This window comes from Poecilia reticulata, chromosome 13, assembly GCF_904066995.2.
Source record: "Poecilia reticulata chromosome 13, P_reticulata-male-v2, whole genome shotgun sequence".
NCBI classification, from domain to species: domain Eukaryota; kingdom Metazoa; phylum Chordata; class Actinopteri; order Cyprinodontiformes; family Poeciliidae; genus Poecilia; species Poecilia reticulata.
The window spans coordinates 14,825,718-14,839,452 of record NC_088842.1 but is presented as its reverse complement, the minus strand read 5'-3'; the positions used below and the strand labels follow the sequence as shown (position 1 = coordinate 14,839,452).

The window sequence follows — 13,735 nt, the reverse complement described above, 5'->3', positions numbered from 1 at the left end:
TTCATTAAGAGACAAATAAATATATTTTTGCCTGTAGCTGTAATGTCAATAGATGTTACAACACTGCATTTCTGGTGGTTTTGTGAACTTATCGCTCCCACCCAGAAGCACATTATAATTCTGTCTTTGTCTGTAATGTAATTAGATTAAATGGATTGTCACATCATGTAAGCCGCGCGATTAGATGTGTTTGCGACCAGATCTTCTGCTCACTCTCTCTCTCCCTCTCGCTATCTGACCCTCAGATGCCGTGGCAGAGCGTGGAGCATGTGGGTGACCAGAGTCCTTACGTCACATCAATCATCATGCACATTAAGCAAAACGTGCCCATCATCAGAGACAACCTTGCCTCTACTCGAAAATACTTCACACAGTTTTGCATCAAGTTTACAAAGTATTACACACAGATGCACTTTTTTTTTTTATTCTAAGCAAGGCGTTAAAGTTGTTAGAGCTAAATGTTTGTCACTTTTATCTTTCTTTTTTAGCTCTTTCATTCCTAAATTTATTAACCACTTGTTCAGATGTAAGCCTATCAGCATGGTGGGAGCCGAGCAAGTAAGTTTAATTTGCTCCAAGTTCTCTTGAGGTCATTTCCGCCTGGTGATAATTTTACTGAGTGGCATTATAAGTTTCTTTGGTCACTTTCCTCCACCAGCTCCTCCTGGATACACACTCCCTGAAGACGGTTTTGTTGGATCTTCCATCCATAGGCTCCCAGGTGCTCAGAAAGGCGCCTGCCAGTTACACCAAGATTGTAGTGAAAGGCATGACGCGTGCAGAGATGATACTTAAGGTGAGGAGTTGGGCTAAGGTATGAACGATCACTTGCTAGGCTTCTGTGCAGCAGCTCTATTCAGACGCATTCTCTTTTTGAAGTCGGTGTGTGTGGAAAAATTAAATGAGTGCAAGCTTTATTTAATGAATTTTGGAAAAACTCAGTCTCATCTCTTAATGCCACTGAGGATTAAACAGCATAGGTTGCTTGGATAAACTCAGGATTACTTTGCATCTGTTTGACTGACGGATTCTTAAGAGATCTTAAGTTTGACTCTATATACAAGACTGCCCAACTTAAACACAGTATTACTGATTTGCTGACCTTATAGGACACTTCACATTTTATGACATTTAACTTAAGTGGCTCAATCTGTGTTGGTCGTTTTTACAACCGGAGCTTTGGGTTGGTGCCCTTTAAAGGCTGGACTCTTCAGATAAACCCTCTTACGTGTGTGGCCTGAAAAAGATTTTCTTTATTTCCGTTTAGTAGAGTTGAGAGTTGACAGTGAAGAGCTGACATGTCCGGTTAAACATGTCAGCTCTTCACTGACAGGTCTACTTATGTTAGACTTTTTTGTCTAACATAAGTAGACAAAAAAAAGTCTTTTAGACTTTTGACCAAAAATAGACTGGCAAAACTAAATACAAGAGAGTTGAGGCAGAAGTTTACATCTACCCATCATGTCGTTTTAGGTTTTAATGGTTTATTTCCACTGCTTTCATTTATAGTGTAAAGGTTATGTATCACACAACTTCAATGAATTTTAAAGCAAAAATTTTGTGTTTGAATTTGAAATAATTTTTGTATTTTCTGTAATTCACACTGGGTCAATGTTATGCACAGGCTCAAATGCTAAATAAATACCGTACTCCTCCACTAATATTGGATAAATGTTCCTAAGCAAACCGCACTAAAAACACATTTTTATTGACATAAAAAACTTCAAGTTCTGGCAATGTTCTTCAGAAATGGTCAGGCTCAATAAAATTGGTTGTTCTTGTATTTTCACCAAACCAACTTCTGGGCATTGTCCACAAATTTTCAGTAAGGTTGAGTTCAAGGTCATTCCAGAGACTTAAAGAGTAACTAAATCCCAAATCCACTATAATTTTGCAGATAAATTGTCTAAGAAGTAGACTACTGAGTACTAGTAGAGTGGAGCCGGGACCTTTAGAGCCAGTGGAAAAGGGCCATAAATGTGTCCTTGAGATGCTATCTATATGTTTTTCTGCAAATGTTGACATTTTCTCAGAAATGTGTCGAGTTCTGCAATATTTTGCCTAAAACAATCTCAGTGCCGCCCTCTTTGGGCTGAACAGTGTCTACTTTATGCAATGCACCAGCAAAGCAGCCTTTCAGCCACGACGTAACTTGACATTTGCCGTAGTGATCATAAGCTTGTAAGTGTGACCTTTACTTCTCTAGACATGCTTCTTGTCACTGAGACTGATCCAATCTTTCTTGTCTAACCATGAAACTTTATTTCAGATGACATCTGGATGGTTGCAAATTTCAGTTGAATGGAAAGGTGTTGGCTTTTTTTTTTATTATTATTATTTTCGCTGTGCATTTTCTTTGTTGTTTATTGTTTTTGATCGTTTCACCCTGACAAAAGAATTGTCTCAATTATGGGTGACATTCATGCCCATGTTGACTCTACTAAACTGAATCACGGCTGCTTTTCCATTGATCGAGGTTCCACCATGGGAAGCAAGAACAGACCAAACAAACAGTTCTCCCCTCAGTGTTTGTGGTCGAACCACTGAGCCAGCTTTAAATGCTTGCCTTGAGTTAGTCACTTGAGCAGATTATCCACTGCGAGTTTATTTTTGGCAGAATAGCCCTTTAATTGTGTCTTTATCCCCTCTCACAATAGCACTTTATGAGCATGTTTCCACAAAATAGCTTATCTCACATGAGGCGAGAAGAAAACAGGACTGGAGCTGCACTGGTTTAATGAATGAGCAACAGGCCAAGACCAGGCATATACCTTTAAAACCAGCGTGTGGTTGTGCCTGTGGAAAGGTGCGAGTGTGTGTGAGTGTGTGTGTGAGTGTCTGCTCGTGACAACACCCTCCGCCCACACATGCAGTGCACCGCATTGCAAATTGGATGATGTTTCCAGCGAAGAGGGCAATCACAGGACAGACATTTTGCCTTTTCTCAGAATTACCTTATGAGGCTCTGGAGGACCCCGGTATGTGGCAGCCACACACAAACTACGCCCTAATTAACCATCTCTGGGGTGTAGAGAAAGTCACGCGCTCCCTTGATTTTTACTGGACTCCCAGGAGGGCTTCTTTCCTTCCTTGGGCTGGTCTTTCTTTGTGTTTACAGTGAGCCTGATCCGCTGTGATCGTGCTGCCTTAGCCCTTTTTCACTGAGAGACCAGGAGATAAGTGAGCCTGTCTTACATGAAGGCCTTGTGGCACACTCGGGTCGTCTCAGACACCGACACAGACAACCCGCCTGTCAACCATTTCATATTTGGTTTTGTGTTGCCGTCTGTTCTCTGTGGTCTCTTTAAGCTTTGACATGGTCCTCTGCAGGAGTTGCCTAAATATATATAAATTATTTTCCATTCATCTCATCTGATTCAAATTTAACATATTTTCCCTTTTCGAGGTTGCATAAATTCATTCAAAGTGGCCCACTCCTTTTTTTTTTTATTTGATTGCCTGAGGGCCCAATTTAACTAGAATGGATCTATCCAGTTTCTGAAGAAGTCAGACGGAGATAAGGCTGCATACAGGCCTTAGATTGATTAAAGTGCATTACTCTGAAAGCAGGGTAGAAAATCTCATTGTGAAGGCTTGATATTATGTACGAGAAGAGATATAAGCAGAAAATTGTTAGTGCCAAGCGTTCTATAGGAGTACATATTTTGCAACGGCAGATTCAGAAAACAACCCAAGCGACTGAAATACAGCGATGCTGCATATGTAATGTGTTGAGCATTTTTTTCATGAGCGACAGTATATTGGATTAAAATAGTTTCCAGGTCTGGAAAAAGCAAACTGTAATAAGTGCAATTCCAGAATTTCTCCCTCCTCCGTTCCTCGTTTCCTTCCGATTTAGAAATTTCTGCTAATAAGTTGTGGAGAAATGTTGGACTTTTGCTCTTAATATTCTGCTAAAAAGGACTGAGGCACTGTGAGCCTTCAAAAGAGCAGAATTTTCACATGAAAAATGAGTGGGTACCTTGAGTATTTTATCAAAGCTAAACCAAGATAAAAGGCTGATTTCTCAGTATTGTGGCAGGCTCTCTGGAAAGACTCAAGCAAAGGTTTACTCTGATGATTTTTGGCTTTTGACAGAGAGGAAAGAGAAACTTGTGGCCTGTGGCCAGCATTTCAGCCATTGACTTTATGTAACATTGATGTTCCTCCCAGGTAATTGCTTCCACCTTGGGCTCAGACTTCTCAAAGACAAACCTATTGTAAGAAGGTCAACACAGGAATTCCTCTGCCTTCACTCAATGATGGTTTCAAATTGCACTTCAGGATGCTGTGGACTCGAATTAAATCCGGTTTACCCTTACAGTAAAGTTAACAGTTTAGAGTGAGAGTTGCAGGAGCTTCACAAGTGTTTAATGCTTGTTGTGAGATAGTCGTGGTTGCCGGCTCCACGTTTATTTAATTTCAGACCAGCCAGTGCTTTATACTGAAGCAGCATTGTTTTAGGTTGTGTTTTATACCCTTGAGAGCATATGTAACTAATCCAGGGAGGTAAATTAGATTCACAAAAGTCTTGATCCCTTTTGTATGATATTCAAATCAGCTTTTCTAAGCATTAGCATTTATTCACCGTTGCATAAGTATGATCTGTTTTCATTTGGGAAATATCCGTTGCGACATGCTCTGAACTGTGCACTTTCTCATCTATTGCTTTGTCTCCCTGCATCATTGTGTTTGCTGCAGCAAGACTGCTTGAGATTAATGGATTGAAAGCAAAGTTATAGCAAATAGAAAGTTTTAATGTCATTGATGTAATGAGAAGCAACTACATACATCCTTGCTGCTTTAGTTGGATTTAAGTAAAATTAAGGAAATGTAGCAGTCAGGTACTGCAAATCAAATGCAGTTGATTTATTGATATCCAGCGATGTTCACTACGGTTTTCAAAGTTTGCAAGTGTGGAGTATACAGGTTTTCATAAGCACAAAGCCAAGAAGGAATAGAAGCAATTGTTTGTAGCCATCATCCTGGGAATGGCCATAAGGACATTTCCACATAATTTGAAGTACATTTTTCAATGAGAATGATTATTCACTTGTGTAAAAACGTTGAAGACAATTTTTCAAGGAGTGAACATCTCAGCGAAATCACCACAAGGTTAGATTTTGCATCACTCAGAAATTGCAACACAAAAAACGTAGATCTCCATCTCAAACTCTGCAGGCTTTTGTTTGCATGTTAAAAGATTCAGAACAGCACAATAAACAAATGTAAATACAAAATATTCCACCAAACAACAATGCATAGCCAGAGGCCGCTAGTCTGGGTGCTGCTAGATTAAAAGCAAGTTTTCAGTTGGCCATGTCTTTATGAGTCCTGATCTTTAGTGTCATAGAGCAGGTGGAACAAACCCTGGATGTGAGTCACCAGAAATGTCTTTGTCTCAAGATTTTGAGGGGCACAATAGGAAAAAAGACTAAAGTTTCAGGCCAGTTGAGGCACATGGGTCTATTAAAAAAACTAAACTGACCAATATCCTTTGGACAGATGAAACTAAAGTTCAGTTGTACAGCCAGATAACTTCTTTATTTGAAGAACACCAAACACAGCATATTGGCACATATGCCTCATATCACTTAGGAAGCAAGGGTGGTGGAGAATCAATGATTTGGGCTTGTGTTGTACATACTGGACATTGGCATGTGGGATTCACTGAATACACTTCAAACCCCACTGTATACCAAAGTATTTCAGAGTGAGTAAACGTGAGGCCATCTGTCCAACATCTAAAGCTTTGCAGGAATTAAGTTACTAACAGGACTGAGGTCACAAGCACAGCAAAAAAACTCAATCAGGATGACTGACAAAGAGAGGACAAAGCCGTAAAAGATAAAGAATGTCCTGCTACGACAGAATAAGTAGGATTCTGATTCTGTGTGGGATTGCCACTGCTGGATCACGGAAAGATTTGCGAAAGGGTTTACCAGACACATATTTACAGCAACCCCAGGGATCGATGGAGCCTTGAATCCCCCACCTGTAAAATGTCACTGAAAATGTCACTAAAGCAGAGGACTCCAGAAAGACAAAGGTTCGCCACAAATACGAGTCGCAGTAATAGAAAAAAAAAAAAAGTTTAAAAACGTCAGGGATGAGTAACGGTAGTAAGCCGTGATTAAGACAAATCGAGTGCAAAGATATGCAAGTGACAACATAAAATGTAAAGCTCCTGTCATTAAAGAAGCAGAAGCACTAGAGAAAGTTGAGTAAAGATCCTGTCTCCTAATAGCAGCTGTCAGATTCTTTGCTTTGAGCGTTAAAAAAATGAATCTGTTTGGGCTCGCTGTGTTGTGAGCCAGAGCTCAGTTATGTTCAAAGAACATAAGACTCTCTCTGTCTGTCTGAGATGGCCTCTCCTGGCCTGCACAATGCCTGTGAGACGTGGCTGTTTTCCACACTCTCTCAGCCCAGCCCACCATAGCTCCAGCTTTCTTCTCTTCTTCTGAAGTTTTCTTTCTGGGGAGCATTTCAAAGGCAGCCCCATCCCCACCCCTGTCCAGGCTGAATTTTTCTCCATTTCTCGCTCTAACGTTTAATGCCCTTTTTTCATTCCTAACTCTTCCAATTTATTTCCCTTTTTTATGTCCGCGGTCCCCGTCGGCCTTTCTCTTGGCCCGCTTCCAGGACAGTTGCAAAGTAAATCACTCAGTTAGCAGGTCCCGTAAGAAAACCGAGAATTCCAGGGAATCCTGAGCCTCTCCCGCCTGCTCTTCCCTCCATTTCTGTCCTGCTGTGATTCCTGTATGCTCCGTGTGCAGCTCATGGATTTTAATTTGTGTAAAAGATGCAAAGCTTGCGTTCACATATATAGCATGTTGTAGCTGGAACATTGAGGGAATGATTTTGTGTCAGGTTGATCTGTAGATGCTGTCAGTCTCGCTTTATTCTTTAAAGAAAAAACATTGTTGTCCTCATTTCGCACTTTCAAAAAGAAATATAAAAAGTCATTTTTGTGTCTGTTTATAACCCATATCAATTTTTATTTTGAAAAGATGTCTTGTGAAACTATTTCCTATCCGCTCACGCATGATGTAACGGGTTTGCAAACGGTGAAAATGTAAGCGGTACGAAGAATAAATAAAACCAGAATTCTGACTTCACATGCAGCTTCTTTGACTTGGTTAAATCAAGTGGTCCTGTGTGTGGATCACCGAGGCCCCATGTGGGATTCCTCAAAGACCTCTTTTGTGATCTTATTTTGGTTAATTGGAAAGTATCAATGAACAAGTGGAAAGGTTGAAAACTACAATAAACTGTAAATGTTTCCGCAGGTGGTGATGGCCCCACATGAACCGCCGGTGGTGTTCGTTGATAACTACATCAAACTTCTGGCCGATGGCAACCCGGAGACCTTCCAAAAGATTTTGGATATGAAGGCAAGTTGGTTGGTTCTACCCTTGTTTTAAATAAGCTGTTGTTTTATTGTCCTAGTTTGTGATAATTTGTTCCAGTGAACTGAAAGAAGGTCTAAAATGACTAATTGTAATTTAAATCAGCCTTTAGTTGAAAGCAGACTTTCAGTCTTTGATCAACAGTGGGAACGTTTCTTTTCACAATTTTTTTTTTATATTATGGATTTATTTTATTTGAAATAAAAGTCTGACTGGAGGATTTTAATAAGTGCATTAACACCCCGATCTTACCATTTATTGTTGGACTACATTCTTGGCATTATTCTGTTCCAGCGACAGGTTGTGTAAGTGCTTCTTCCATCACACATTTTACAGGAGCTTTTGAGATTATATCCAGCTTTCATACTGTGATGTGTTCAAGTCCTGAACAATTCCTGAAATTTCACTTAACATAGGTACAATAAGTTGAAAGTAATTGGTTAATTAGTTGGGCCGTCTGCTCTGGTACAGCCTGCAATCGGCTGCATAACAATGGAAACATGATTTTTTTTTTTTTTAACAAGCCACTAATTTGTCTTGTTGGCATTTTAGCCTGCTGACCAGCAGTGTGCAACAGCAGCAGGTGGAAGGGTTACTCTGTGCTCCACACAGATCTGATCACTCTTTCTGGAGTCTCGATAAAGGCACTTTAAATTATACAAATAGCATGACAGACAGTTTTAGAGGTTATAAAATATTGTTGCACCTTGATTCACTGAAGAGTTTTTAAGTTCACCGATTTTGCACTCCATTGCTCTTTAAACCTATGTACACTTTTCTTTTCTTTTTTTCCTTATAAATTAACCCAAACTGGTAGCATAAGAGAAAGTCCTGGAACTGATATTGAATGCTAGACCCACACCCTCAAGCATGTTCCGTAATTGTTTCTTTTTATGTTCATTGTGTTTTTGGTGCGGGTTTGTGTGGGTGTGCAGGGTCTGAAGCGCAGTGAACAAAGCAGCATGCTGGAGCTCTTCAGGCAGAGGTTACCCACTCCACCCTCTGGATCCGACAGCGGCCCATCCCTGTCCTTCAGTGCCCCCACCCCAGAGCAAGAGTCGTCTCGTATCCGCAAGCTGGAGAAGCTCATCAAAAAGAGACTGTGAAGAGACTCAGATCTTGATCATAACAGGCGCTGCTGGCGCCTTTCAGGTGTTTTGCAGCTACGCGTCTCAAAGACTTCATTAGACTCGATTCAGTTAGAGCGGAGAGCTACAGAAAGGGGAAAAAGTTGGCTAAACTTTCTAAGCGATGGTATCACACAAACCCGTCCGATGCTCGGTTATGAAGAAACTTCCTCAACGGTTTGTTGCTGTTGCACACGTCCTGTGTTTCTGTAAATTCCCACCGTTGTTTCCGTGACACTAACGTCAATGATCTCAGATGGCCTAACGTACTATTGCTGATTAAATTCTGCTCAGAGTGTCTCCTGCTGCTCCTTAATGTACCTAATCATGGATGATTCTAAGATGTTAATTAAACTTACTGTTTATGAATATTAAGAGGGGGATGGTGTATCTCTGAATGAACTGCTTAAGCATGGAGAGCGGACTGAAATGTTATTTGTGTCGTCTTTAAAGGGGACTTTTCTCTCGGGTGTTGATGCTGAAAGAGCAGTGGCCTACAATCATCACATACGTCTGGCACAGATCTGCCGTTTGTTTCAGTGAGCAGACGATCACATGCAATGTCTTGCAAATTTATTCGTAGCCTTTCAACTTGTTCATGTTCTATCACCCTTCCTGCTTCAAACTCACATATATGTTATTTAGATCAACATAAAGTAGTTTATGACTTTGATGTGGAAGGAAAATATTAATGCTTTTCATAATTGAAAGTCTGAAAATTGTGCTGTGCATTTGTTTGCAGTCTACTCTGATACCCCTGGATAAAATCTATTGCTATCAGTTTCTTAATGGTGTCCACACATGTGTGATTTAATGTCTGTATAAATAGCTGTTGCTTGAAGGTTTGTTAAAGAGCATCAACAGGAAAGGGGATACAAATGATTGCACGAATTTTCCGTTTTTTATATGCGAATAAAACGTATTACTTCCACTTCACAATTACGCACTACTTTGTGTTGGTCTATGGATTCCCAATGACACACACAAGTTAGTGGTTGTAACCTGAAAAATGTCAAAATTTGACGAGTGTGCATATTGCAACACACGTGATTAAGTGCAGGTAATTATTTGTTTCCGTAACAGTTCAATATTTAGAAATTAGGTTACAGAAGTCTGATCAGTTGTCAGAGAATGCATCATGTGGAAGAGTCTCTGCAATACAAAGAACTATTCATTTACTGCACCTATTTATTTTAATTCCAGTCCTCCAGGTTCACCATGCTTCTTATTTCTGGTGTCTTGAATTGTACACTCCAAAACCAAGATTATTAAAACATTTCCACTGATCTCCCCCCCCCCACTCTTATTCTCTCTATCTAAGTAGGTGGGTGTTTTACTTGCACGCTGTGCACAATACCAGGAAAGCATATCAACCAAAGCTTAACAAGGTTCCAATTTCAATGTAGGTCTGGAAAAATTCCCAAATCCTGGCCTGGTCTCTTCTTGCCAATTATCTTCCAACCAATCAGCGCTTGAAAAGGCGTTTCCTTTCCTGTGTTTGTGGTTGTGGAAGCCCCCCTTCGAGGGGCCTGAAGTTTGAAGAGCAGCCGCCGCGGGTGGCTGGTCTAACGCAGTCTCTTTGATTCCTGCACAAATGTAAATGAACGTTCCCACTGTACCTCGTACGTTTTGGCGTGAGGCTCGGGGAGTCTGGTGAGCTTTACAATTAAGGCGAAGGAAGTTGAAAGGCAGTGGAGCTGTTCGGGGATTGAGTCCAACCCCCCCTCAGGTTAATGATATTTCCAGTCTGCAGCCCTGCGTTCAGAACGGGAAGAGGTTTTTTTTGCGGTAACACGAGGGGACGCGAAACCTAGGAGAGTTTCTCTGTCACAGGCGGCGTCAGCTGGACTTTTTGCAACTTACGACCAGAAATGGTTGGTAGCTTGGACTTGCCAAATGTAATCGACGGAGATCCTCTGGATATGAGCTGCACCAGGACAGATAGAGGACTCGATAGCCCGGACTCTGGTTTACCCCCGAGTCCGAGCCCAAGCGCCTGGTTGCAGCCCGTGGGTGCAGAGAAAGCCGGTGGTGTGAACCTGGTGTCTGAGGAAGAAGGAAGGGCCTCTCTGGTATGTAGCGTCTCCTGCGCTTTACAATATACCCGATGTTATAAACTCAGAGTTCAGATGTTTCATGCTCTTTAACTTTATTTTTAATTCATTTTTAATAATAGTCTTAACTTTTAAGTCGGGTCACAGGGCATGTTTTTGTTTTTTTTTTCTCAATCAAGTATTTTTTTTATAGATATTTTAACCAGTAGGACATACTTGTAAGCTCCAGTTTACTGGTCATATTAGTACCATATTTGACTCAGTCATGACTTTTGGTATCGGGCATTATGGCTCACCCCCAGAGCGGCACAATCTTTGGGATGGCAGGAAGACTCCACCAATATAAGTTGCAGCTCTAGGAGTTGCCTGTATCTTTTTGCATGCCAAATTTATGGGCAGGTGACTAGTGTTATAATGAAATTTGCTATATATTTTGTAGCCAAAGATTTTGAGCCAAGTTAAAAGGGCTGTTTTTGCACTTTTTCAATTTATTTTAGGAGTCAAGACTGCATTTGATTATATGTAATGTAGTCTAAAATACTTGGGCTGGTGAAGTTGAGACTTTGATATTTTACATTCTAGAAAAATGCTATCCCAATTCTTTTTGGATAATAAAAGACGAATGCTCCCATTTTTCTTAAATATGATTCCAACTGCCCTTCTACAGAAAATTATGAAAACTTTGTTGACGCTCATGCCTCAGGTTGATATGTCTGTATGTGGTGGGCTTATAAGAATTGTATTTATTTATTTATATATTTATTTATTTATTCAGATCTCAGCTTCTTCAACAGTTGGAAATCTCCCACAACTGCAGCCTCTGTCCTTTGGAGAAGGCATAGCCCTTGATTTGCTACCATCAAAAGAACTGAGGTAGGTTGACCTTATCAGAACAAGTAAAAGACATAATCAGTATATATGCTGTCTAGGGCCCAATGCTGGCCTATGGAGTGCTCTGAAAATCTTAAGTGCTACTTAAGGTTTTACTGGATAGTTTGGTGAGAAAATGTACTTGTTAAATGATTCATAAAATAACATTTTCATTAAAAAAATTAGAGACCATACAGTAGTTTTTTCATGCCGTTTAAATTGGACTTTGCTCTTAATTTAGCTCTGATTGGCTGCAAGCCTCGAGGGAAAATCTAAATCCATTCATACTTTAAACTCTGGATAACTGCTCATAACCTTTTGGTGAAACACGGGTTTGCTACGGTCCAGTAGTTGATTGAAGTCTTGATGCTTGTTCACTAACACTTTATCTCATCTCCAGATACACGTCATTCGTGAACTATGACTCGGAACGTCACTTCATCCAAAATGTGGCCCTCCAGCCGAGGGGCCAGGGCCTCCAACACTGCCAGCAGACAATTGTGGCTTTACCGCACAGTACGTGGCGTCACTACAAGACCCAGCTGGACTTCCAGCCCTGCCATCGACCCAACCGCTACAGGAGCACCACGATCATCTACCCCAAGACAACTAGCACAGTCTACATAACGGAGCTGAACTACGACTCCCATCGACTGTCCAGGCGCTTCTTGTCCAGCGTGGAGCTGGAGGTGGCTGGGAGCAGGCGGCTGCTTCAGTGAAGGAGGAGGAGATGAGGGGGCATCCTGTCCTGATGTGCCCACTTAAGTTGCACTGAAAGTCAGTTCAAGCTCACTTGTTTAGTTTTTTTGTTTTGTTTTTTTCTATTTTTGTCTTGTAGTTTTTTTTTTTTTTTTGCTTCTCATCACAAACAGAAACGTCTATAGACTTGGTAATCGTTTCTCTGGCCTATTGTTTTGTTTATAGCCCACCTGAGTGGTAGTTTCTGGACTAGAGGTCATCATAGTTAAACCAGCTAGGTCCTCCTTCTTGGGCTTTTAAAAAAACCTGAACATCTACCGAATGCTGTTATTGTTGTAGTCTTTTATCAGATGTTTTTGTGCTCCTGCTTGATCAGAGAGTGGAGCTTATTTCTGGGAGGAGGTGGATGCGTTTGCTTTTGAAGCTTAATGTTGATGCCAGCCACCGACCTGCTGTGGTGTTTGTGCAATTTCCTTTTAGTCGCTGTCCAAAACTGTGGATAGGGTGGATCTGCTCTGGTACAGCAAAGATGAGAATCGATTTTTACAAAGTTGACCTTTTATGTGTTTATGGCCCGGTAGGTTTATTGAAAGTACTACTAAGTGCTCCTTTATTCTGTGAGATGTTTTTTTTATCTGGGGACAGATGTGAACCAAAATGAGTCGTTTCCGTTAGCACACCCGCTAGCATCTGGTCAAGCACTCAAAGCATTTTAATTTCTTTAAAGATTCATTACCTTTTTAAAGATGCATCAGGGCTTTTAATTGGCCTATGTGTCAATCTAAGTAGTTTTGACATGAGGGATGTTGAACAGGTTGCGTTGGAGTTGATGGGTATTAGATGAGATCCACATTCTTTGTAGGTGAAATTCTTTTCCAAGACTTGCAGGTTCTTAATCTTTCCTTATTTGCAGAGTATGTTCAACGGTGTAATGCAGCCGTCTTCCATCCCTCTTTATAAACATTAATATGCACATCCATTTCATGTGATCTAAAAGCTATGAAGATGTGTTTGTTTCCAGTGTGTAAATTTAGATTAACCAGGTAGCACAAATGGCACCCTATTTAGGTATTTACTAATAATAGCATAAATCACTGGCTTACGACATTCCACTACTAATTGTGGTGTGACTTTTTTTTAAAAAATGTTTTTATTTTATTTATTCTGAGTGAGTTTTTAAAAACTAATTAACAGGCTCTTTCCGCTGTTATTCATTTTATTTTGAAATGCCTTCTGTGCCTTATTCATTTCCATCACTTGATTGATGTCTGAATAAAATAAACACTTATTGAATAAATGAAATTTTGTCTTTATTTTTGAACATCGTATAATTACTCTCGCATATTAGACTTTGTCTGCTTGTCAGTTTTAATTGATAAACCTTGTTAAACTTTTCTAATTCAAACTTTGGGTAAGATGCTATTAATTTAAAAAAAACAGTTCTTGGTGTGATGAATCTAAATGTTTTGCCAGAAATGCGTTGAGGGTAAATGTGCTCCTAAAATGCACATACACCACGATTTCAATGGCACCAGGTTTTATCTTTTCAGTCTTGTGCTACTGCAGTGCCCTCTTG

General features: G+C 40.4%; 2 protein-coding genes across 4 annotated transcripts in view; both read left to right on the top strand.

Annotated features, from left to right (window-relative positions):
- The window catches only part of vps53 (VPS53 subunit of GARP complex), a 32,691-nt gene extending 23,780 nt beyond the window's left edge, over positions 1-8,911 (top strand). For all 3 annotated transcript variants that reach the window (XM_008425567.3, XM_008425566.3, XM_081614577.1), the window contains 5 exons: positions 246-394; positions 489-558; positions 659-796; positions 7,290-7,394; positions 8,345-8,911. In XM_008425567.3, coding sequence (XP_008423789.1) covers positions 246-394; positions 489-558; positions 659-796; positions 7,290-7,394; positions 8,345-8,515 — 633 coding nt within the window. In that variant the 3' untranslated portion in view covers positions 8,516-8,911. The remainder of the gene's footprint in view (positions 1-245; positions 395-488; positions 559-658; positions 797-7,289; positions 7,395-8,344) is intronic.
- Positions 8,912-9,050: 139 nt separating this feature from the next.
- Positions 9,051-13,472, top strand: rflnb (refilin B). The gene is made up of 3 exons (XM_008425569.3): positions 9,051-10,608; positions 11,366-11,463; positions 11,861-13,472. The coding sequence occupies exons 1-3, from the start codon at positions 10,408-10,410 to the stop codon at positions 12,177-12,179; spliced, it is 618 nt and encodes a 205-aa protein (XP_008423791.1). The 5' UTR covers positions 9,051-10,407; the 3' UTR covers positions 12,180-13,472.
- The last annotated feature ends 263 nt before the right edge of the window (positions 13,473-13,735 follow it).